At 40.9% G+C, this 27,413-nt stretch overlaps 1 protein-coding gene across 1 annotated transcript in view; it reads right to left on the reverse strand.

The window, feature by feature from the left end:
* Positions 1-314: 314 nt before the first annotated feature.
* LRMDA (leucine rich melanocyte differentiation associated) overlaps positions 315-27,413 on the reverse strand; it is a 680,503-nt gene continuing 653,404 nt past the window's right edge. The window contains exon 7 of the mRNA XM_056351611.1: positions 315-2,529. Coding sequence (XP_056207586.1) covers positions 2,450-2,529 — 80 coding nt within the window. The 3' untranslated portion in view covers positions 315-2,449. The remainder of the gene's footprint in view (positions 2,530-27,413) is intronic.

Consider the following 27,413-nt stretch of genomic DNA (forward strand, 5'->3'; position numbering starts at 1 on the left):
TAGTATCCTTATACATGTTAGCAATATAAAATAATTATTCATAGATTATCTTTTTGATTTTTCAGAATCAGCGACATATACTGTGAACTCCCTTTGAGCAAATATTAATTAGGGCTTTACCATATTTAACTATAGGTATATAATTCCCCAAGTGAAAACAAAAAAACAAAATGGAAGAGACTGATCACATCTCATTCCAAAAATATTTTTGCCTCCAAAGCTTTGCTGGGAAGAAAACACTCCTGAAAATGATACAAATGGTTTTGACATTAGCAAAAGTAAACAAGCAAAATAAAGATGGAAAAATCATGCGGTCAGTTTGCAAGTGCTGTTTATTGTTTCAGGCAGGGTTAAAGCCTTTTATAAAGACAAGAACATATATGCAACCAGACTGAAAGTGACATTAGGTTATTCTAAACACCCCTATTCAGAACCCTGCTGCCTGTAATACGACATGGCCAAAATGTGCCGAGGCTTCAAAACAGACAATATGATATGAACAAACTAGGATTGCTGTTATTTTGGTAACCAAGAGAGATGACAAGTGCCCTAAATATTTCTAATGATATTTTTGATTAAAAAGAAGAGGCATGCAGTTTTCCTTTATCTAGTGTCTCCTAGTACCTCTAACATAAATTGGCATTTCATTTGTAGGCATGTATGACATTAGCAGAAGCATTACAAGTGCTCAAAATGTGCTTTCCAGACACCAATTTGTATGGCAAACAGCTCAGAGCTCAATTTGTGCCACAGGTGGTGTGAACTGGATCGTTCTGTGTTCATCACTGATTTTAAGTATCTGTTGGAGATTTATTATAGACATCCAGAGCGAATGAAGGGCTTCATTTACTGAGTAAGGCCTGAAACGGTCAGCAGCCGCAAGCTTTCCTTTCTCGCTCTACCAGTAGCCCATGCTTTTTCTCTGGTCAACCCCCATTTCACAATCGGCTTCAATATCCAGTTCACTTCGACCTGCAACATCAGCTGATAACTGTCCCCCAAAAGTAGGCAACTTCTGAAAAGTGACATTTTTTTTCAACCAGGAATGTGAACAAAGGCCACCAAGCAATTTCAAACAAGCCAAGAGCAGCCAGTCAGTGATGGCTGTCGGCTGGGACCAATGTGCATGGGTTTGGAACAGCCCAGAGGTCAGAACTTTTGCATATTCCTTGGCCAATTCCATCATACCTAGTAGCACTTAACACTACATATGCATAAAGAATTGGGATATTTTCTTCCACAGTGACAGGTTCACAATGCTAAATATGTCCAAACTATTTATCAGAAAAGCAGGAAATATGCCATGCATTTTTATTTTTTTCGACTGAATATTTGACAATAGCCTTTCTTACATAGGCATCAAAAGGGATTAATCGAAACTCATCTCTCTAACATACTAGTAAAGCTGTTAATTATGTTAATTTCACCAGTTACTTTTATTGACTATTTTCCCCTCTGAATAATCATACCCACCTGGTGGCAATTTTATTTTATATCACTCCTTTTAAGCACTTTTTTCTTTCCAAATTTAAGCATTTAATTCTAAATGTAATCTCTGTACAAGTTAAAAATATCTCATGCAATAAACCAGGAATAATACACACCGTAAATACGACAATTGAGGGCTTCTTCCAAGTATATTCAGTTAAGCCGTGCCACTATTCCACAGCATTAAAAAATGATCGCTTTACTGAAGGTCAGAGTTAGCAAATGTAGAGATGGTATTTAAAATTAGAAAATTCTGTTTGTCTGCAAAATTGCTTAATCATTTTCTTTTGCACATAGACAACTGTACAAATTGATAGCACTTTGCATGGCCAAAATATTTCCAGCATGTACTTTTTTCCCCTGTTGGAACAAAAAATAATCCACCTAGGCTCATTTGGGGTGGGGGTAGGGGGGGACACACCAAATAAAAAAAATACCACTGTGGAAGGATTTGTGTAAGCATGTGCAAGAGGACAGGAACACGAGCACTTAATTCACATGAAAAAAATAAGGACAGATAAGGGCTTTTTCATTTGAAATTATAGCCTCTCTCTTTTTCTAAACATTTTGATATTGCCAGCCACTTTCGCTCAACAGGCAAGCTGGAGATAAACGCGCTGCTTTTACGAAGGCGCTGACCGATGGAGCATGCTCACTGAAGCCCCAGGTGTGACCCCTGCTCTTCTGTGAGCAGCAATTGGACCAGGCAATCCATCACGGTGCTCCTCCTGTCAGGCTGGGTGCTCGGCTGCAGCTGTCTGTCACACTGGTGGATGGGACTTGCTTAAAGGCAATCATGTCAATCTCTGTGACTACTCAGACTAAGATAGAAGGATGATCTTGACAGGCTTGGCAAAGTCAGCAGAAGGCACTAGAGGACTTTGGTTGCATGCTTAAAATTTAGATGCAATTTGTGCTTCTTATGTGGAGGGATCGAAGAGGCCCAAACCAACACTGTGTTTTATAGCTGGTCATCTCTGATGAATCTGTTGCCCTCGGAATGTTTTCCATAGTAAATGTAGCGGCATTTTCCCAAAATGCCTACAACATAAAGGAAATTAATTACAGTTAGGACAGCAATGGCATAATACATAATTAAAGCACATAACTAGGGAAATTTGAAGGAGGGAAGGGAACAGCTTTCCGTGGTCCTGCAAAAGAAAGTTTGTGCAATTGAAATATCCAGAATTACCACTTCAATTGACAGTTTTGAATCCACTGGGAAAACATGTGTTCAACTACCTGCGTGACCTATCCTGTTAAACATATATCCGCAAGTATCTTCAAAAATGGAACAACATAACACTGAAACACCGTGCACTGTATTGTAAATCACAGTGCCTCTCCCCTGGTTTTCAAACCAGAAAGTCTGGGTTGAAGTTATGTTTTGTACTCTCTGTAATCTCCGTGCTACATGCTTACAGGGTTTTCTTCATCATTCAAACCAAAAAGAAAAAAAAAGAGCAAATATTTACACTTTAACGCGGATCCTGGAAAAACCTTTCAAACCTTCACAAAGTCATCCTGCAGGCACCTAAAGCCATCCACGCTTTGCAGTGGCAGAGATCTGAAGCGACTGGCTGAAATCCACATGGGAAGTCATGGACACATGTGGGCTAGAACCTGGGACTTCCTAATGCTTAGCCCTACAGACTCCAGCCTTCACCCCAGACATAGAAATAAATATTTAGTAAAAACATTTCTAAAGCAGCTCTCCAAACAACATCCCACAAGCAAGATGCAATTATAAATTCTGCTAAATATTGATACATAGAGTATGCTTTCACAAATAAGCCAGAACACTGCTTTTGAGAGACAAGGCACATTATTCTCAGTGGGTACAAGCAGCAAGATGCCTGAGGAAGCCTCAACTGCTGTGGGTGAGACACACACACACCTGCAGATCTCACTACCTTATTCAAAAGCATCCCCTCTGGTGGTACTAAGTGGTATGTGAAAGCGTAAGTTCACAGTCACATCCCACCTGTGAACATCCTCAAAGACGCTAAATTTTCCTAGCAGGGTTGTTCTTTGTGCCCCCAGGCGCATATAGTCAAATTAAAGTTGCCTCCCATGCACGGGAGGAAGGTGAAAGGGTCTCCTCCACCTTGGGAGCGCCTTAACACAGCAGTCGCCCCGGTACTCAGCTCACCTCCGTGAGGGCAAACATAGCCTACTGCAATGGAGACAAACCTGCCTTACACAAAGGGTAAAGACGAGGGAGGAGCAGCTCCTCAGTTCACTGCTGTTTTAGCTTTCCAGGACTCACACAGCAAAGACCATGCCTGTCACCTGCGGTATGAATTAAGTATGCAAGCTTTTATATTCTGCATCTATTTTTCCAGTATAACGTGCATCAGATAAGCAACCAGAACCTTGGAAGGCACGGGCTGTGCAAGATTAATGTTAACCCGTGCTCTTCTTCTTTCCTTCTAAGACATCAGGATAGTAACACATTCCTGGGGGGGGGGGGGGGGGCGGGGGGGGGGGAGGGTGGTGGTGGAAATAATAAATTGATAGGCCTGTCATTTGCTGTGAAAAACACATTCTTCTTCAGGATAACACAAATGGGGACTATATGGTGCACCAGCTGATTCCTTTCCCCTCCTCCACGGGGCTTTCTTTGATAATTTCAATTTCAATAATTTCACTCACAGAGCAGTTTCCACATTCAAGGGAAGATATTGTCATTCCTAACCAAGCGCCTGCCGACAAGCAAGTTTTTCTCCCCCCGAACAGACGATATTCCAAGTGAAACCGCAGCAGGCACAAGGCGGGCAACAAGGCCGTTTGGAGCTCTAAACGTAAAGGATACGAACGGTTTATTAATGGCATTCTTCAGACTCCTTTCTCGCTGGCATTGATAAAAGTCTCGTTTGAGGTCTGCCGTGTTTCTTAAGGACTAGAAGCAAGACTGTTTATAGAGAAGCCGGCGCGGGAGTGCTGTTTGATGAATGCTGGAGACTGTAGCGAGGTGTCAGTGCTTAGAAAATGAGGCAAGGACACGAGGTATTAATATTGTCAATGATCTCTTGACAGGAAAACAGATACTGCATTCACCGTCAGATTTAAATAGACATCAAGTGCATTAATGACAAAAGGGCAGACTTCAAACAAAGGGGGCTGTATGGTGCTGCGCCGAGCCCGTCTCCGAGTTGGCAATAACCTGATCTGAAAAGACACTGTCAGGGCTACAGACAGGCCCGGGATTGTGTGCAGTGACAGAAAACAGAGATGCTGACAGAGATACCGGTGCCATATTATGCCAAGTATATTCTAACACTGTCTCCAGCCCTAACTAAATCTGACATCATTTCCTATCGCTTATAGTATCCTCCGCTGCTCTGGCAGAATATTTCTCCCCAGACATCATTACAAACTCCACTGTAGTTTTAAAGTTACTGGCAGGCCTGTGCTGTCATGGAGGCTGGGTCTAGAGGCCTAAGGATAACCTCAGTCAATCTAAATTTGGAGTTTGCTGGAGAAGTGCTCTCATTTTCACTGATATCTCAGCTACTTGAGGTGATCTGAACGCTAAAGTGTGAGGAGCTGTCACCTTGAATAAAATCCTTAAAGTAAAGACGCTCAGTTCCCGGGATGTTCAGCAAAGATGTCGGACAGTCTGGCAGCGGGAAATGAAATCCAGCTGCTGCTGCTCGCCTGGGGATAAAGGTGCTTGGGCTAGTGACAGTTAAAGTCAGCTGAAATTTTTGAACTCCTGCAGCCTACAATTGTTTAAATTAAGGAAGTGTTGTCTCCGCAGAGATTCCCTACCCAGGCACACAGCTGTGATTCGATTGCCAGCCATATTACACACACTGCTCGGAGAGCCTTGGATAAAAGCATGGCTGAAAACGTTGCCACGAGACTCTGTTTATCAGGAAGGTTATTTGGAAAACAATAATCTTGCTCAGAAATTAAATGCGGTGACTGGTTGGGTTTGGGGCTTTGTTTTGGTTTTTCCCCCCTCTCCATTTTTCACCTCCCTTTGGCAACCGCAGAAAAACTCAGAGGACTACAAAAGGCTTCTGTGCTGCAACAAGAATTTTGATGCCAAGATGTGTCACACGTGAATTTAGGAAACCTCCTGCTTCTCTCTTACCTATCTGCTATGGTATTCATTCCTTGCAGTTCAGGGGCAGGAGTACACGCCAGTGTTTTTGCACACAGACAAGGGGAAGGACTAAAGGGGAAACAATACATCTGTGGCTGTTGCGGTGGTTTTTAATTAAAACATCCAGCATTTGCCATAATAAGCTAAGTATACCCCCTATACATCAAAACAACACACAGCATCCTGAATGAGGTTGCTGCTCGCAGTTCTTAAGAAATGACAACACAAGGTCTCTTGAGGGATCATCTTCCCTGAATGAGGCTTCTAATTTTTCTTAAGTAGCTGCTTCTACCATCACCACAAGCTGTTAAAACTATAATTATGAAAAAAATGCATTGGGAAGAATAATTTTTAAATTCACTCTTTATCTTTTAAATGCTTTCCCCCTTCGGAATGGATGTTCTAATTATGCTGGGTAAGTAATGACCTTGCAGTTGCTTGCATGTGTTGCAGTATCAGTCTTTCTTCACAAACACATTGTAATGTCAGCAACACCAGCTTTTCCTTAGCTGAGGAAAAAACCCAATTATCCAAATAAATAAATAAATACATACATGCATACTAAAGTACATGAAAAATTGTTCCAGTCATGTTTGCTCCTTTTAAATCGGACATGTGTTGCAAAGAGCTACGATGCAGTTGGACCTCTGTACACTTTCCTAGAACAAAAAAAAAAAGTTTGCGGATCTTCACGTATTACGTGGAATATATGCAAAATGGTAAAAAGAAGTTGTGATGGGATGTGCTAGACCTATAGATCATACAGCCTCAGTCACAGCTTGCCACTCAGCCCAGGCCAACAGTGACCTAAGGGAATTGTTGTCTGGTGGCATCTTGTTGCCTTTCTTGGTTTGCTTTTCTTTCCTGGCAAATAAAGGCTCTACATCTCTAAGAAAACCACCTCTCAGCCATCACAGCAGGGCCAGCTGTTTGAAACACAGCCTTCCTCAGTAGCAATCAGTTTTCTTTAAAAAGTAATTGCTAAAACTAAGTAGTCAAGCCAAAGCTCTTGCCACCCCCATCAAAACCTATTGCCACATCTGCCCAAGATCCCCCTCAGGCACCCGTTTTAACATCAAATGTTTTTAATAAAACCTTCTGCAAGTGAAAACAGCAAAGTATTCACAATTACATTTGTTTGTCAAACATATGGGTCTACAGTATTCATCAGGGATTACATTTCAGCATACAGTCCTCTGCCTGCCTTTCACGTGGGCTAACCACAGGTTGTCGTACTAGGGACTGTGGTCAGATAAAGTGTAGCACTTCTTACACAGACTCGATATTCTAGTGGAATTCCACTTCACCTAACTTTAATTTGAGTACAGTACCTAAATCCTCCACTGCCAATTTGTATTTGATCCATATTCATCTCTTTTCCCACAACCTGCTGTTGTATAGTTTTGCTATGGGCTATTAAACAGCTGCCATGTTCCACCTAGATGCTGGGTGCATTTCAGTCTCAGGTTATACTACCAATCTGTAAATTGTTTTGAGACCCTTCAGGATGAAATATCAATACCATTATAATTTTTTTCATAGGCACTTGGGCATGTTCTACAATTAATGAACAGAAGTTGCAAAATTCCCTTAAATATTAATATAAACTTCCTTTAAAGGAAAATAATCTCCTACCTACAACATTTAGAGGAGAATAAATGCCTATGTACAAACAGTTTCAAGTCTACAATGCTACTGATTTAGGCAAAACATCTCCATCAGTTGAATTAATTGAAAACTCTTAAAAACCTTTTCATCTAAGGGAGCTGGTTTGAAACAAAAAAGTCCTTTTCTACAGGGGCTTGGTAATTTTTAATTTTATATTTATCATCATGTAATTCTAACAACTTTATCTAGTTGTATAGTTGACAACAACTTATTTTGAATTCCACTTCGACTTACAATGAAAAATGAAGTACTAGAGATTTTCAAGAAATTAGGAGCCTAATCCTCTCACCTTCAGAAGCACATAGGTTATTTTTTCTGCTAAATCAGGACAATTAAACTATATATATACACTCTCACAGTAATTTTAGCTTCAAATATAAAATCCAAACACTTAATTTAATTGTACCCGAGTCATCTATGTTATATTCATCATTAAGAATATTCAAACAACTAAATGCTGTAAAATACATCAACATATTTCCAAACGTGCTCCTTCGAATATTTGCTTTGTAATCCTCAATGAATCATTAAAGACAAACAAGAAAACCCAAAACTCCAAGAAAAGAACAACCCCCCCAACAAACAAAGCCAAACCCACAAAAACAGTAGCCTGACATTCAGCCAAATCAGCTAGAAACCGGGGAGCACAGATCCATGTAAAGCTTCACAGCACAGAAGGGCCTGGGACAGGGTGCAAGGAGAGGAGAGATGCTGAATATGTAACAGCCATAGGAAGAAAAGAATAAACAGAAAGTAGTGCACTTCTAGCTCTCCTGAGTCTTGTGGGTGTAACATCAGGGAGATACTTCACAAATAATGATGATTAAAAAAACCCCACCTTTCACACACAACACCCCCCCCCCCAAAAAAAAAAAAAAAATGCTGAGTGTTTTTCCAAGTCACTCAGTCTTCTAAGGTTCATTCATCTGCTTTAACTTGCAGACATTTATTTATTTATAGCTGGGCCTTCATAGCTGTTTATGTCAAAATACATTTTTATAAACAAGAACAATAACTTGAGCAATTAGAAACCAAAAATCTTTCACTTTTGGAAATATGTTAGACCCCAAAGTGGAAAAGAATGTTTGTTATGTTCTTGGTCCATGTTCTGTAAAATGGAAAAAATTTAATCAAAAATTTAAAACCATAATCTTATAGAAAAAGAAGGGAGGAAATGACAGACCAACTTTTTATACTTCACATTGACTTTTGGTGGAACAGAACATCCTGTGGAATATGATCCAGCCTGTGAAGTCTCTGACACAGGAATCTGAGAAGATCACTTAGAAGATGAGAACAGGGGTAAAGGATCACCCAGGTCACAAAGTCCTCCCAAAAGCAACCAAGCACGTAACTCAGAGAGGTCCACCCAGACTTCCACTCTGCCCCAGCAAACAGACCGCTGTCAGTATGGGGAAGCTTGAGCTCAAAAACTGCAATGTGACATAGGAAAAGAACAGAGAAGTTGCAGCTGCCCTCATTAATGTGACGGGATGTCCGACTACTACAATTAAATCTGTTTGTTGCAACCACAGTTTCTAGAATGCTCCAGGTTGGAGTCAAGACACAGGACCTAGACTCCTTAAATCAAGAACAGAGGGAGCAACAGAAAAGGGAGCATACAACAGATAAGGAAGCAAATGCCTTTGGTGGTGCTATTGCTGAATGCTGTAGGAGGGTTATCTTATAAAGACCTGAGATACCATAGTAATAAGCCAAAACAAAAAATTCCCAAAACCCGGTATCATAAAATACAAGTGTTCAAGTAACAAAAGCACAAATACTAACTTATCTCATGTTATAAACTAATTAATTTATTTTTAAGAGGTGAGAAACACTAAATGCAAGCAGAAATAATGCATAATCCCTCCAAAATTATCTGTGCATAAGGGGATGAGGTTATGCTTGAGAAGGCTGAGGACAGAGCTCACTGTGGCTAAAGCAGAATTCCACACCATGGCCACACAACAGTCTGCAAATACTCCCAAAGAGGTCTCCACGGATTAGGGAATGCGGTCCGTTATTAGGGAATGTGGACCATTGCAGGCTTCCTAGAGGAGGAGGACATTCCTTCAGCAGCAAACCACTGATCCTGATTCTCCCCTCCCTCTGTGGGTAGCAACATTAAAGGAAGGCAACCCTCACGTTCAGGGGAGACAAACAGCCTCTTTGCTCTGCTCCCTGCACAGGGATGCCAAAAAGCAGTAACATTTTCCTCTGGACACCCTACAGCATGGGGCACAAAGTGGTCTTTCAGACCAAAAGGCCCAAAATCAAATCTGTATCCAGTCTACAGCAATGGCGCTGGAACCGTACACCTAAGCTAGAGCTGAGAGGAATCAGAGCAGGCAAACTAAGACACTGAATTATTGCAAGTATCCTGCACAGACAAGTACTGTGACATGTCAAGTCTCACTGGCCTGTTTGTAGGAAGGAGGGGGGGGGGGGGGGGAGTATGTGGGGAAGTGAGAGCAGGGGGAGAGGAAGGAGAGCAGTCAACAGGGAGAGGATGTTGGAAAAATTTGCAATGAAGGTGATAGGAATACAAAGATGTGAAGTTTGCATCTCGGGCCAAGGGAGCTGCATAAATGTTCAGTGTAAACTAGCAGTCAAGCTGATGTGTGATAAAGCACAGCCTGCTGTAAATACACTTCAGGGCTCCCAATGCAGCTGGGGATGAAACTGGTAATTTGGAAGACGCGGGTGGGGGGGGTGGGGGTGGCAGGAGAGAGAAAAAAGGAAAAGAAAAAAGAGGGGAAAAAAATGCACTGCAAGCTTTTTCTCACATAATCTGTTACTGGGAAATTGAGAAGCTTGTCCAAGTCCGTGGGAATAAGCTGATGAGCTGATACTTAATAATAAACCATATTGTGTCATGGTGTGGAGTCATCTAGATCCATTCAGGCCACAAACTATATTACTTTATACAGCCCTGGCTGACATACATTTAAAGCCCTCTACACATTAAGGAGCCATTAGGCTGACAGATTAAAAGTTATCTTGGAGCTAATGTTTCCATTATGCGTATCCTGGCAGTGGAACAATCAACACACTGTTCCTCAGATGTCATACTTTGTTTAAAAAAAGAGTAGGGGGGAGACAAGGGGGAAAGGAGGGTATCTCTCCCTCCTTGAATGACATTGACATGATCAGCTTTGATCTGGGCATGTGCTGTCTACAGATTCTCCACTGTTGGCTAAAATAAGAGCATTTAGGGCATAATACTTTAAATCATTAACCAGTTCCATACTCCTCTGGGTATCATTTTTACAATTTAAGGTCCTACTCTTGGGATTTCTTTGGAATCTTTCCATGCTTATTGTAAGCATCATCAGAGAAACATACTGGGGGGGGGGGGGGGGGGGGGGGGGGGGAATCTCCAGTGAAAATGAAGCAAAAAGCATCAAAGAAAAAACTCAAATGCTTTTGTCTCTTCAGTGCATCTTTGCAGTTCCTGCACTCTCAAATAATGCCATGGATGGAATTAATGCCAACTTTATGACAACGTATTTCTTGTTGAATATGTTGAAATTTTAAAGCAGATTTTTTTAATTACTGGGACATCTAAATTGTATAGCCAGCTAGGTATTGCCGTCAAAGAAAGCCAAGTGCACAGAAAGAATCAGCATGCCAGATATTACGGGTGAGCCAATGCTTAAATATGGATATACTGGATACCCTTGAATGGGATGGAAGAAAGGAAGCATGGGTTCACAGTTCTTTTAGTCTTGTAAATGCTTCTTCACATATTTCATTCTCTCATACGTGGTCTAAACCAAAGTAGTAAAGGCAGAACAAATTACTGTAAACATCCAACGCAAGTCAGGTTACATCTGTTAAATACCCTTCATCTCTAAAGCAGTGTCACAAGAACTTAATTGCTTTCTATCAATAACCGAAGACCCCAAACCAGCCCGGCAATTTTAGTAACCAGGGGAAAAAGCCACCCCTCGCCAAACCAGACCCCTCTCCCGGCTGCCCTCCCGCCAGGCTGCTTCAGGCCGAGAGCATCAGCACTAGAGGGCAGCATGCATTTGTCTAAAAATCGGACCACACCAGCAAACTAAATATTCCGATATGACAATTAAAGCAATACTGTTTGTTAGTTTTGCAGCCCATTTCTTGTTCTGGCATGATCAAAGCCTATATTTATACAACCTCTGCTTTCAGCCTTTCGCCTGGGAGCCTGACTTGTGGTGGACTAGTCTCAGTGAGCATCAGTTTGTGTATACAGATGCCTACAGAAGGATGTCACTGGGTAGTGGTCTGAACAAAAGGCTCCAAATGTTGTATGGGAAAGAGGTGACCGTCCCTCTACACCACCGGCTTCCACTGCAGCCGGGGGGAACTTGTTATTCTCTCACCTTCACAACATAAATTCCAGTGCTGTTTTGGACCATTTCTCTATTACTTTTGGTAATGCAACAGTACGATCACTGAAGTGACATGAGACACTTTTAACATATTCAGAATGGTGGAGGAAAGGGAGGTCATAAAATCCTATCCCTACCATATATTAAAGTTAATTTCTTCAGTGTAGACTCCCCGTATTAACTTAGAGGATTTTTCAGTTAATTTGGCTAACATATGCAAAAATGGCATTTCTGTGGGCTGCTCTATACTTTGGGCTACATTCTACTAACAATACCTACATCAATCAGCAATGGAGCAAAACCATAAAGAATGACAGGGTCATTAAGAAAACAGAAAGCGAGCATAGCTATACTGTACTTCACAAACTTTAACCATGCACAGATTGCATTAGCAGTAAAATGCAAGGGGGGGGAGGGGGGGGAGGAGGGAAGGAGGGAAGCAAACTCTTTAAGTAACTGTGATAGAATTAAACAAATGTATCATGATTTATGGGGCAGAAAGCAAACTTTTGGAATAATTGTTCGGAAAGTCTGCAAGCATTCCAATAAAATTACAAATTCTTATGTGAAAAAAAATTGAGCAGCAGGGCCCTTCTGGAGAGTTTAGACATAATTTGGCTCATCTCATGAGTAAAACTTGCTTTTGGATCTCAAATGTGTTCCTGCTGGAGGAGTTCACATTAGGGAAAAAAAAAAAAAAAAAGCCATACAAAATTCAGTCTGGCTCAACTGGTTTGAAATTTCTCAAGAGAGTCATCTGAAATAAAGACAAGTTGCTTTTTATTTTTAAAGCTGGGAAAGAAAGTCTCTCAAATAAAATTAAAGAGCATAATGAAATAGTGCTGCTGTCACATTATGATACAGTTAAGGGAACCTTCTATGCATGCCATTACTTGTTCCTTTCCACAAACCCTTCCCCAGAAACAAAGGAAACATTTAACTAATTGCTAATGATAGAACTTCTATGATTCTTCCTAATACAAAACCAAGTGGTGTTTAAGAAGCTGATACTAGAAGGCCCTGGATTCTCTTGATTTCCAGTGGAAGTTGAAGGCATTTGGCACTTTGTAAGACACATCCAGACCCCACACAACCGGTGAGCTCCTTTCTTTCTTCTATAACTGTGGCTATATAGCACCAAATGAAATCAGAAACGCATCTGGATCCAAAAACCTGAAGTGTTCGGCAAACATCTGCCTCTCTGGGTGAAGTCTGGGCTTGCCTCTCAGCAGAATTGTCTTCTATGCCACATTGCATATAGCACCTTCTGCTATTGCTAAATACTTACTGGCCGTAGTCTAGCTCCCAAACACTGCCTGCCTCCAGTACTGAATGCCAAACCATTGTCATTGTTTCCAATCCTCAACTCTTTTCCCCCCTTCCTCAGCCTCCTTTTAAAAACATGCAAATGAGATGGAGGCTGAAGGTTAAATCACAGTGGACAGTGGAACATGGTTTACAAGCGCACTTTTAGCCTCTATGGAAGCTTTTGCTAAAGATAAAAGATAGGGGGCTAAGAAATAGCTCAAGAGAAGCACATTAAAACCCCTCCATTAGGGTCAGAGTCATTAAAGTTTAGTCAAAGCACCAAAGACTTTCTAACAAGTATCATGCTTAGTAAACGTTTTCCACTGGAGCACGGATATTGGTAAGAGCTTTTGGAGTGTGTCAGTTAATCAGTATTCACCCACTTTGACAGCTTGAAATATTACTCACTTATTTGGCTGGTTCAAATTTGTCAGACTTGACTATGTCGTAAGTTAACATGTCCCCATATTAAAAAGGAGCCAACTGGCAAATGTGCACATTGGACCTAATAAAACACATCTGGCCAAACAATCAAGCAACGCTGATCGCCGTATCACTCATGAGCACAAATTAACAGCAACTGTCTTTGAGACTACCAAGCTAAACAGGAAGCAATAACCTGCTACCTACTCCTTTACCAAAGACCCTTTACATGGTTAACTGAAGGATAAAATCTCCGCCACATTCTCTTCCTGAAACATTCAACTGCTTGGTTAAAGCCGCATAAATATTTTAGATGCCTTGGGTCATTTGCTGATGCAAATGGAAGAAATGCTTAAGACAGAAGCTGCCCCTCCATCCATGGAATGCTTTGCAGCCAAGGAGGCCCCATCTGCCAGAAGGCGGCTGTTATAGGCAACAGCTCTTACAAGTAATACTCTTCACCTTTGCTCTCAGAGCGGGTGCTACGAGGACAGAAAGTGCTCTGAAGGTAGCAGGTAGTCCCGGATTAGAGCATCATGTGAATTCCCAGTGGGAAAGCTGGTCACATACAGTCGCTGTTTGGTTGAACATATCCGATGGCAGGGTACCTGAGTGCTGCTGTCAAGCCTGGGGCAGCACTGCACAGCCCCTGTCCTGCAGGGATAAGAACCAGGCATACCAACTTTCACAGCATCCTTTGTGCTCTCTGACAGAAGCAACGCACAGCACAACTGTCCTCCTGAAGACCTCAAAGATCTCAAAAGCAATAACAAAAAATCATACAAGAAAGATCTTTTCAGGGATAAGAAAAGCTTAACCACTTACATGTGTGCAGTGAACCCTCTCGTCCTTTCAGAGAGGCTCCTGGGAAGCAGCTATATGCTATTGAAGTATTTCCGTCTTTGGGCAAAACAAGCTTGACATCCCTGTTGGCATCTCTGCTGAGAAGAGACACTGGCCTTGCTCAGAAAACATCAAACGTGACTTTCTGGACTTTCTGCTAGCTGTGGCGTTGGCGGAGCTGAATACTGAAGGCAGGGGGAGGAGAGGTCATAGAGGAAGCAGTAGTTAACGGGGTAAAGTGAGTGTTATAATCCCCAAATTGCAGTTGGACTGAATGTTTTCAGACAATTTGCCTGTCTAAACCAAGACAGTATCATTTTTCTTTCTTCTAGGAGAGGGTTAAGAATAATCGGAAGCTTGGAAAATGGCTGCTGTTGATACTAGTGAGGCCTTCTCTTTAACTAGATCCTTCAGGAAAAAACAAATTAATCAACAGCCAGCTGAAGTGGGTTTAATGATTGCATTCTGCATACAATCAGCTTTTCCCTTTTCAAGGGCCATCAATATGTCAAGGGAAGACATATCTGAAGGATATAGCTCTTAACATCAAGGTTATCTATTCTCCACAAGGCTCCCACTCCTTACTGGGCTGATACTTTACACTGCCTGTGTCTAACATTTTCATCAACTCTGCAATCAATCAAGGTAATAATGTTGTGCAAAAAATCAATTAACAACGCAATTAAACTTTCCTTATTATCTCAAAGGGCTGAAATAATACCTAAAGGGAAGATAGACTCACTGAATGCAGACATCCATAACCCAATGTGAAAGTGAATTATGAGGTTAGACAGATGCAGGCATGTACTGGCGCTGTTATTTTCAAAGGGATATATCTCATCCAGGCAGTGTATCAGTCACCACCAATCCCATACCCTAAAATTCCAAATTACTTTTAAGAAATATACGATGTGCAATATCCATTTCATATTCTCTTTTAGAGATAAACCCCCCAAAATCTGAACAGGAGTATTATTCAAAGACAAAATGATCTTTCAGAGAGAACATAAAATATAAAAGCTATAATAACATTTACATCTGTATACCACCCATGTCTGTAAATGCAGGTCATCAATTATACATAATCTGTAGTGAATAAGGAACAGAAGAAGCAGCACAACATTTAAAGCCCAAAGGCTCAAATTTGCAAATACCTTGCATCAAGTACACTGAGGAAGAGCCCCAATATAAACACACGCAGCAACAACAGCAAGGACTTAAGTATCACTCACTGAAAATAAGACAGAGTGCCTATATTATTTTGTAATTACATTCAACCCTCATGGAAACACCATTCCCAAGAGCAGAGAGTTTTAAAGTGCACTGAAAGCAGACAATTAACCCCTTGCTGTTGGGAGGATTTGGGTTTTAGCATAAAGACGTTAAGGATCAGGGGCGCTCGGCACACCAGCACAATGGAGTTAATATAGTTAAGAGCCCAGGTGCAATAGTCCTGTGTCAGAGATGCATGGATGAGGATTTGGGGGAGGGAGAAGTAAAGAGGACAGAAACAATATATCTAAAATTAACCACCATGCGAGTGATCTTCCTAGTCCCCAGGGAAAAACAAACAAACAAACAAAGTTGTTATACAAATAAAATGACCACAACCAAGCCAGGTGTTTCGAGGGTATTTTTGACACCTATCATTTTCTATCACACAACCTGAGCGCTCCCCGTCAGCCCCCCTTACCCATTTCCCAACACACCCCAGGAGCCTTCAGTCTCCGTTGTTTTGATTTAACGTAGGCAAAAAGATAATGAAAATAGAAAACATTTAAGGGAAACCTATGTCAGAGTGACAAGCTAGGATCACATCCTGCAATAAGCTCAGGAAAATTTGGAAGCTGAAAAGGTTTCCCTTAAACACCGTACTTTGAATTCCTCTATTAAAGGGCACTCTCTGTGCCTGTGTTAGCAGAGGTGTTCTACAAAGCAGTTCTCCCAGCAGGGTTTGCTTAAGCACATAACAGCTGCAGTTTAGAAATGGTCTATTCTTAGAATTAGCTCATGTAGTGCAAGGGGCTTGTTTGGACCAAGAACATCTTCTTTTGTTGATAATTCTCCCTGGTTTTGTCTTTGTCTTGCACTTCCTGCTCTTCCCCCTGCTACCCCCCATGCTGTGGAGTCAGTCATGGGTGAGACACAAATAAGTGTGACTAAAATTCCCGACAATTTTTGAAACGTTACGTGCTTTTCCTGCATGGATTTGGGGCATTTATATTATTCCAGGATTAGAGAATTCAGCCATTACTATCTTAACCTTTAGGAACATAATTAATATGTTTTCATTTTCAATGACTTCATTGTGCGTCTATCAACTGGAACCATTCCTGCTGTGTATTTGATTCCACTGACGATGGGGTGTGTTGGATTTTAAATGATGTGCTAGCACTTCTGTTCCCTATATATTCTAGTTTATGTGTTATTCATGACTTGCATTTGGAGACATGGATGATACACAGATGTAAATGTTACCAAAGCTTTTGTGTTTTAGATTCATTGTGAAAGACTTCTTTGTTTTGAGATAATTCTTTTAACCATCACAAATAACCAGCAATACATGACATTGTCTTGAGACTTTTTTTCTTTCCTGTTAAGGCTTTTGATGAAAAGATTTTTTCTTTTATTTTTTTCCCTCCCTAATGTTCTCTCTTCATCAAAATAAAATACAGGATAAACTGACAGACAGCAGAGTTACACCTGCAGGATAATGTAGAAGTGAACCTCTTTTTTGTCATACGCTCATTATACAAAATCAGAACCAAAAGTTACTTCATTTTTTAATAGCTGTCAGGGCTGTGGGTCCCAGCTCAAGAAGGCTGCGACTGGCATAATTCTCAAACTGCTTTCACCCTGTAACATCACATTCGTATTCCTGAGGAATTCACAATGAACATGGTAAAGAAAAAGGTACTTTGCCAAATCTTGGTTCCTTATCTTCTTTTTCACTTAAATTAAAATTATTTTAGATTAAGAGTTTTGTATCACTATTTAAAAATTTTGACTAGGTGACAGACATACCGCATATCTTTGCCGGACTTGTACTGTGTAGGAAAAAACCTGAAACACGAATATGCACTTAAACGCCTGGTACATATCAGCCTTGCAAAACATTATCCGGCCAGTAGTCAGAGGCAATTTTTTTGATGGACAGATAAAACACCATTAAATTTTTTTCATTGTCACTTATTAAGGCAAAGGGTGAGCAGGTAGATTTGTGTGTCTGGGCTGGTAAATCTTCAGGACAGTTGTGTGAGGCTGCTGTACTTAAGTACATATATACGCCCACATAAGAAAAGGGCTCTCAAAAAGCCATGTTTAATCACTAATAATTCTGTCATTTGACAATATTTTTTCATACATCCTTAGATACTTTCTCTCAATGAAGTTGAACCTCACTTCAGACGTGAAGCCTTGGAGTTGTCACACTTTCTGGTTTTTTGCTTTAAAAGAAATCTTTTACGTACAGCAGATTTTTTTCTTTCTGTATTTTATCCATTAAGCCTATAATACATAGCAGCAGCCTCTCTACAGAATGTAAATATTCAGAAACCATGGTGAAAGGGATTTCTTTGTCTGAAATTCAAGCCTCTTGTTGTAAAAACCTAACTTGCAGTAATTTAGTCAAATGGTATAATGGGTTGACCAAGAAAATAACTAATCACATCTTCTGCTGTGGGAGTAGTATACTGGATAGAGGTGGCTTGCACTCCCCAATGTACCATTTTACAGAGGACTTCATATTTTGTTGTGAATAGTTACTGAAAAGAGAGTTTTCTATCTGACAGAGAGAATCAATCTAATGTCACCCACTCTTTACCTCCAATTTTCTACTAGCACCACCTCTGTCTGGTGCAATCTTGTTAATGCTTTGCTGTAGATACCTGCTGTTTTACTTCACATGCCACTAAAGCTTACTGATTTCGAGCAGTTTTGGAAAACTGCTTTTGAGCTTTATGAAAGAGAAGACAATTTTTGAAACCAAACCAAACTGTAACTTAATTCAGCAGGACACTGCAACCCTGCTTCCAAGTCTTTGATGCTTTGCCATGACAATAATAACGAGGCTCCAACCTTCCCCTTCATCAGTCACGTTGAAGTCCGCTCAGAACTACTCGCTAGACCATTCCTAATTGCCATAACCCAGTACGTCATGGCTCAGCTGCCTCACGCTGCACTCCAGGTAAATCCCAGCCATAGTGCGGTGTGGCCACACAATGGCAGGAGCAACCCTCACCATGCTGCGGGGTGTAAGATCAGGAGAAAGTAGCATGTCTGGAAGCATCACCAGATTAGGCCATACTGGGTCCTTGAGCCTGGGAGGCTACTCTATTTGGGACACGTGACAAAGGGTCCAAAAGAAGAGGGGGGGGGACGGGGGGAGGGGAAGGAAAGGGCCATTTTGGTGGGATTTCAATCTTGTGCTGCGCTACGACTTCTTCAGCCTTCACAGACTGTGTGGCCAACACACTCATTTCATTCTTTTACTTTTCATGGTGTAAACATATTTATTTATGGGCTTGCTCAAAAACAGAAATAGTTCATCATCCAGGGAGTGGGCAAGTGCAACGTTTTCAGATGCTTCTTTAACAATTATTTTGTTCGTAGGAAACAGTATATGATCTCTTATAAACATGACATTATCAATCTACAACATTATTTAGCCACAGCCGGCTTTATTCACAGTATTAGCCACTTTACCTGAAGCTGAACCTGAGGCCACATAGCAATGAAGACGTGCAGATAACACAAAACTGTTGACATAGTTTAAACTAAAATTGCCTTCCTTCCAAACAGAAGCTGGATTTGTTGGGTGCCTCTCAAGTAATATGAGATTACTTCTGCTCCCCCAATGCACTTCTCTGCCTTAAACAATGTGTGGTAAAGCCAACACAACACACTTGGAGATCATGAAGCAGGAGGTCAGGCATCAAACCTCTACCGGATGACTTACCGCGCTGTTATTAAGAGCAATTATTGAACTGAATGGAATATTTTAGAGAGGTGATGAAGTCAAGAGAGAACCAGTTCAACCAATCACCAAAGAAGCAATCTGACCCATAGCCTTGAGACCGTCCTCCGTTTCTGAGATGGTTCCACAGTATACGTTACCAGAAGCTTCATGAGACCACTCCAGACCATCAAGGGTCCATTCAGGTAAGATCAGCCAACAAATGGGGTATTAAAACAGATTACAGAAAGATAGCAAAACGTGATCTTCCCTTTTTCTTCTATTTATTAGATTAGAGCTTTTTGTTTAACATGGAAGAAATTTGTCTTCTTGGAAGACCAAATGATGTGACAACCACATTTTTCTCTATCTAAAGAAAAAAAAAAATCATGTGGTCTTTCACATAGCCAAGCAACTGTGCAGGCCCGGTGAATCTGGCAGTCTTGTACTGCCTCCTTCCCCATTTATAGCAATGATGGGTAAGTCCTGGACACACATGGCTCTAAAATTTATTGACTTCTAGTGCAATTAATACCCAAGCCTCTGGAAAGCTTATATAAAGCTATTACTATGTTCAAAGGGGAAAAAAAGGACCATCAAATGGTTATTCTGAAAGTTATTTTTTCTGTTTTTCTTTGTCTCAGAAAGGAAAGGGGGAGGGGGGGGATGACTGCTCCATAATTATAAATCTTCTGAAATTGTAACTCAGGAAAAGACTTTTCAAATAAAATGTTTCCCAGAAAAGAATATTTGGCAGCGGTTGGCTCTTGTTTTCCCTAATAACCATTAAAAGTCTGCCCTAGTAAACCATTTTACTGCAACGTTTGAAATGGTAGAGTTTACATTTTATTTAATGAATAGTTGCAGAGCATTAAAGCAACATCTCGTCGGCAAAACAGCTCCTTATCCTCGCTTTGTCTCAATTGGTTTTTTTACATTTCATTTTCAATGACATGTCAGCCGTCTCTCACCAACCTCAAAGGAAAGTTGAATGCGGGGCTTACAAAGTTAAGCTGACATTTGCTCTCTTCCAATAAAAAATATTTAGTCCATTAAACATAAATACCTGTCATTATGATACATGGACTGGGTACAAGCCTCCCGTTTCCCTCTGATGTTTATTACATCCAAACAACTGCAGTGCCTGCATGTTTTCAACTTTAGTGTATTGATTAAACTTTTAAATGGCTGCCATATAACCCAGGGACATCAGGAAGATTAATTTGCGTCAATGTTCATCTGTAATTCATTAGCCATTTATTCTTTACAACCACATGGGCTATCAAGAAAATGCAGGCCATTTTTCACTCTGCACAGGCTTGGGAACAGATCCTGAAATTTGTGCTGCATACAAATAAGCTCCCCAGGCCCGGCCACTTAAACTGCTTGGCTTTTCAAAAGTTAAAGTTGGGAATAACAGCAGAAAAAAGGGAACATAAAAAATCAGAAATGGACAAAATATACGTCCTCAGGGTACTAGGGATTTAACTGAGTTTGTCCACTGTCTTTTCATCCATGGATTATGGTTTCTTATTTCAGTCAGATTAAAATAACTGAAACTTGTTTCTGTGCAAAGGCCATAAATAAAATGAGTTGCACCCCCTCTAATATCTTCTAAGATGCAGTTACTTGGAGAAAACTAGAAAGCGGCAGTGAAGTATAAAAAGCTCATGCCTCAAGGAGGTTGTAGCTGTGAATCTAAGAAAAGGATGCAGTTTTAACCAACTCTCACATTTATTGTGGATTCCAGTCCTGCCTTTATTTGGTAAAATGCCCAGATAAATATTGGTATGTTTCCTTAGGGTAGAGGTAAGCCATCTGGCTCCTTGATTTGCCCTACTGACCCCTTGGCACAGTATAAAGTGCATATTAAATAAGGAAAAGGAAAGAGAACAGCCATAAAGCAAACAAAAAATGCACATGAATTTTACATTTACAACACGGAAAGATCAATGAAATGCATCCTGGTTTCTTTCCTCTTCACTACCTATAAATGAAGTAGTGTCACTGTGCTAGGTAAACGCGTAGCGGCAGGGCATCAGATTCATTGAGCCTAATGGCAGTCATCTACATTCCAAAAATGAAGACCTCATGTAAGACAAATCCGACAGGTTCCCCACTGCAGACAGACTCATAAGCATAATAGCGCCCTGTAACAAACAGAGAAATCTCCACATAGGCCTAAAACATCATTTAAGGAGGTAATGATCTCTACCTAACAGCAACAGTCACTGCGCTGCCATTTTACAATGTGGATTTATGCGTACATTGGAAAACAAGGAGGAATGAGACAATTTGCCTTTATTATCAGTGATCAGCTTACTGTTAAATATCAACCTGGCTGAAAAGAACCCTGGAGAGAGCACCCAAATCCAGCAAAATCCCAGCCATACACAGCATGGATGCAAAAGAATCAATACAGTAAGCTACACAAGGCTCTCGCTTCAGAAAGTTTGTGGGACTGGAAAAGACAACCAGAACCACATCCCTGGAATGCTGTGAGATGATTGCCCACTCAGCCAAATAAAGGTTTTCTACAAAGATTTAGAATAGGTAAACGTCATACGTCCAAATGACAAAACACGTGTTGTGAACGTGTTGTCCACGTGTTGTCCTGGTTCTTGTAGGGCTGATGCCACCCTCAACCCACCTGCACAGCCCAGCCTGGCTCTTTGCACCCACGGCAAGTTGTGACCCCTCAGCAGGACGCTCTCTGCTATGGCTCGGTGGGGAGCAGCCGGCTCTAGCCACGGCCAAGGAACGCACAGGAGGCGGTGATCTGTCTGCACAACCTGATCTGTGGAGCAGCAAGAGATTTTGGCCTATATCCTCCAGCAACGTAGCTCCAATGAAATAAATGCTGCCCTGTCATTACTTTTTCAGCCAAAAATCTGCCATTTGGTGCGTGCCTCCCCAGTCTGTATACCAGGACGTATATAAGCAATCTGCAGGTGGGATTGCTAAGCGGCATTTCCCTGTCAGTTGGCTGGCTTGTAAATGCCCCGAAACAAGTGACCTAAAAATAAATTACCAGATATGCAGGGATATACTCAAAGGGACTTTTGGATATGCTTTCGTGTTTTATTACATGCTTGAAATTTAGACGGAGTTCATAGAAAGATTCATTGTGGTTCATCAATCTCACAAGTAAACCCAAGCTCATTTGTGGTTTCAGTTTGCTCAAATACTTACTTCTAATAGGCAGGAGAAAATGAAATGAGTTTTGCTCAGATATTTGTATTCCTTCGAATCTGAAAGTTGAGTCAAAAAGAATGTTGGGAAACGAGCCAGCTACAAAGCCATATGTACAAGAAAAAAAAGTCCATTTATCCAAATCTGGGTAGTTTTATGCCGTACACATAACCCGAGTCACTCTGGTCTGTATCTTTCCCCACTGCACGAGGAAAAGATGAAAACGCAGCTTCAGGTTCTTATTTTGTTTCAGTTTTGTCAGCTTTAAGTTAGATCTTTAAAATAAATTAAATATAATTTGTTTGTAGGGAATTAATTTTCTACTATGGCAGGAGACATACCAGGAACTTCAGCAATGTAAATACCTGGATAACAAGTGAGTTGGAAATATTGCAAAATTTACCAAGCCTAAGTAGAAAAAAGATTTAGTGCTAAAACTGTAACTTAAATTAAGACAAGCAAAGCAAATTATAGCACAACCACGGAGTTTCTATCACATCAGAAACACAATCTTAGATAGTATGCAAAACAATTGCAGGTGTCCTACAACTGAGCTGTTATAAAGTCAGCAGAAAAATTTTCAACCTTATTTCTGCAGATATCAAAAGCTGCCTCATGGTGCTCACTAAAGAAAGTGCTTCCTTAGAAAATTTCCCCTTTATCTTTCTATTTGTCTGCATTAACTTGTGGTAGAACACAGTTAAGGTGCAGTGAGAGCTTGGGGTTCGGTTATTTGATGTGCCCAGTATAACATATCTGCAACACCAGTGGATAGGGTAAAGGAGCAGAAATCCCAAAGTGAGGCTCACCAATCCCAGGATCTAATTAAATCTTGACAAATTAGGTACAGCCACCCAGGGGATCATTTGCCATTGTGCTCACGCTGTAAAACGTCTTTCCTGGGAACGGCCCCCACAGGCTGCGTGCCACGGCTCCGTGGCATGGGAACAGGCTATTGCTGCTCGCCATCGCACCCAGACCCTCCTGCTGCAGGAATCTCCAAATGGGAAGACTAGGTGGCTTTGAACTCGTGCTTGCACCAGGGGGGCCTAAAGCAGTGAGCTCAGGACTCAGCCATTTGTTTTCATTTTCATATAATGATGTGTCTAGCTCTCATGGTTGCACAGAAAACTGTATCAACTCGAACCATATGTTAACTGAGGCAGCAATATGTTCTTAAATTGGCAGACAGCTCAAAATGACAGTTCAGCAAGATGTGAACTATTTTCAATCATCTCAATAGGGTGTTAACTCTGAAACCTAAACATTGCCTGTATATATATATATATATATATATATATATACACACACACACATTTTGTTAACCATTTCACTACTAAATACTTTGAGAAAGGTAGCTAATCTGTTACGCCACACTTCTCCATGACGGAATGTCCAACTTCTAATTTGAAAGCATTTCTCTCTACAAAAATTGGCCTAGTTACAGACTTGGCTCAATCATTTTTTAACATCTCGCAATCAATGTATTTATCCTTACTCGATCATAAGGCAGTGAAGTGCTGTCATCTCCTTCTTACAGATGGAGGGAAAAAAATGCAGGAATGTGGTAAAAAAGAAACAGAACACGGATCAGCTGAGCTTAAGCATTTTGTCTGAGCCGGTAGGTTAGCCTTTCCTTTTACATGGAAGTTATGTGGAGACAGTGAAAAAATCCACTGAATTAAAGTAAGTAACAGAGGCTGAATATTTAAGAGTAGTATTATCCATATATGTAGCAGATTGAATTTTTAAAAGGTTGTGTGCAGTTCAGTTTAAATTAATTCAGTCCTTTCACTGAATGCCACAGAATTTCCAAGGATTTTCTCAAATTTAAGGCCAGTTTACCACAGAGCACAGAATCTTGTGCTATTCCCTCTAGCTGGTCAATGTTATTAATACGGTGTCTTAGCTTCAGGCTGTAGCATACAATAAAACAAAGAAGACAAATGCAGATTTTAAAATCAACAGAAGTTGGTTAAATGAACACAAGATTTGGATTAGTAACACTTTTTAACATCAAACCCACCTAAAACAATGACCAAAAAAAAAAAAAAAAAAAAAAAAGAGTGGAAAACACATTTGTTTAGGTTGCAAGTTCCTTTCTTACACTTTTTTTCCCCTCTTCTTAGTTTTGTGGCAAATCGGGCAAACAGGGTGTCAGCCAGTATAATTGAAACTGTTTTCCTACCCAGCAGGTACTTCAGTTTTTTGAGTCACAGCGGTAAATACATCTGAGCCAGGAATGGAAGTTGGCTCTTTATTGCTTAGGTGACAATATAGGTTACAAGAAAATAGACAGCATGATCAAAACTGCAGCCTGAACAACTGCATGGGCAAAGATGGCTATGTGTCCTGGTACCAGCATAAACCCCTTTCAAACAACTGACTGCAACAACTCCATCCAGTTTGTGAAGTATTTTGTGATGAAAGGCACTCTACACATGTAAAATATTATTACTACATTTGCAAAATGAAATTTCTAAGAGAAAAAGCACAGAACACGCCAACAACAATAAAGCAATCAATTGCAATAGGATGCAATAACTTGCAATAAATTGCTTTGTAGACAAGGATTAAATTGTTTCAGCACCAGCACCCAATCCAACTTAACTAACAAAGAGAAAAAAAGAAATGAGAAACATTTGCTTAAAAAGCTCATAACTGTCAATGTGTACAGAACACCAGCATGTCCCGCTACACCTAATACCTTTGTCAAGGTGGCCTATCTGGAACTACTCTTTCCCATTCCCTGCAGACTTCAGTTGCAGAGTTTCCCCACAGACTCTCGCAGCATTTGCCAGCACTGGATCTCTGCTTGGGGTCTGAGTTTGAGACAATCCAGATCCACACGCGCAGCCCCCCTTACCCTGCCCCCCCTTCAGTATCACTCATCGCAGCTTAAGCTTGTCTGGTTTGCACTGGCAGTGACCTGGATGTTGCACATGCTGCAATGCAATAAGAGAACAATACCGGCAATGAGACTGCTTGTGCGATGTTGGTTTTTCATAAAGATGTGCTTAACCCCTCTTCCAACAACATTATTGTTATTTTTTTTCCTGTGCATTGATTCTACAAATCAGCATTACATTATACTGAAAAAAGAAGTGTATTTGGTCTTAAATCCTTGTATTAAGCATACCCTTTGAACAACGGCTTTTTAAGAGCTTTGGTTTGCTATTCCACAAGATCTTTTAATAAATCAGCATCTCAATTCCTAATACTTTCTTCTATTAACACGTTAAGATTGTAACTTTCTCTTCTCCACATAGTTACTTGTTATTTTAAGTTATGTCAAAACTGAGCCTCAAAATGACAGCTGGAAATTCCAAAGAACGCTGACTGTCCACTTGTGCTACGGCCTTTGCCTTGCAGCACATGTTCTATGTAAGACTGAAAAAAAGCTACGAATAACATTTGGTAGCAGATTGGAGAGTTACCATTCATCTTCATTTCCATGGGACAGGTCAGTTAAAGCCTTGGCTGTCGCATAACAAAGCATCCAAAAATACTTTCGCTTGTTGAGTAACAACACGGCACTGTGATGCAAACTGGCGACTGAGCCAGCCTTTGGGGGTGCAGTCACAGGAAGGCTCTACACTACCAAGCAGAATTGCACGCGTTTTAGTGGTTGATCACTCTTTTTGCAACGCTGTTTACTAAAACAACTGTGTATTATACTATGAGTGTCAAAGAAAATCTTATGAATGTTCATACGATGATATTTCCCAATAAATTTAAAGCATTTTACGATTACATTTACAAAAGTCCCTAAAACCTATTTTTAAATAATTCAGGTGTTTGAGGAAAAAAATCCCAGATAGGCCTAAACCCTCAAAGATATTAAGCTGGCAACAAAGAGAACCATTACACCTTTCTGAGTTGACAGCTAGCACCTAAGATCCCTGTAACGTGATTGTAAAGAAAAATAGATATCCAGAGGCTAAACCTGTGTTCTGCAATATACTGCAGCACTGGTCCCCACGCACATCTCTGTACTGGGAAGAAACACGTCTCTGCTCCACTTCCCTGACCATCTGGGCAAGAAGCTGCTGCACAGCCTCTAGTGGGAGAAGCTTGTGTCCCACGGTTCTCCACGGGGAACACATTCCCCCAGCTGGGGAGTGGGCTGGGTACACTTGCTGAGATTGGGACAACCGGGCACATCACTGAGCACGGTGACATGCAGCCTAAGAGAGAACCAAAAAAGGATTCTCAGCAAAGGCCACAGTGTGAGAAAGGAAGAAGAAAATAAATTGTCAGACAGAGATGGAGAGGTAGAAGAAAATCCCATTTCTCTCCCAGATGTCGAGAATACACTCCAACCCTTTGCCATTATCCTTCTGCCTGGTATTCTGGAGTGAATGTGCCCGCAGCTGCCATGACAGGCACTGAATCGCATGCTTCCCACTCAGACAAGTGCCATTACTCTTCTCAAGGGACGTGGAATTTGCAAACCGCAAGAGGTCAAGGAAGGACTCAGCCATCAAAGCCTCAGCTATGTCAAAATGGCAGCCTCTGCTGACACGTGCAGCAGCAGAGTATTAATTAGTTGCTTAGGCAACTTCACTAATGAAAACATAGACAGCTTGAGACTTTCCATCATGTATGCACCTGGATCAACATTTCATGCATTGGTTGTTCTTTTGCTCTTAAAAGCCTGAACCACATTGATCTTGCCCTTAGAGCCTAGCATTTAACCACTTTAAAACCACCTGCCACGAGTTTGGATGTGTATCTACAGAAATGAACCCCACGTGCTTAGCTGCTTCCACTGCCTTCACAGGGGACTGGTGCTAGCACTGGAAAATGAGCCCACTTCATTAGTTGCCTAAGTTGGGGTTTACAGCTGGAGTTTTCAAAAGAACTTAGTGCTACAACTGTGGCTGGATATTCAGAAAAGCTTAACTCCCATTAGGCAATGAAAAGAAGCAGCCAGCATCTCAAAATGCTCTGTGTCCAGAAGCTTACACTGCTCTTCATCCAGTAAAGAAATCAGAAAACTGACTCCAATAAAATAGCCAAATTTACCTTAATTAGTATGTTTCCTTAA

Source organism: Falco biarmicus, chromosome 9 (genome assembly GCF_023638135.1).
Source record: "Falco biarmicus isolate bFalBia1 chromosome 9, bFalBia1.pri, whole genome shotgun sequence".
Taxonomy (NCBI): Eukaryota; Metazoa; Chordata; class Aves; order Falconiformes; family Falconidae; genus Falco; species Falco biarmicus.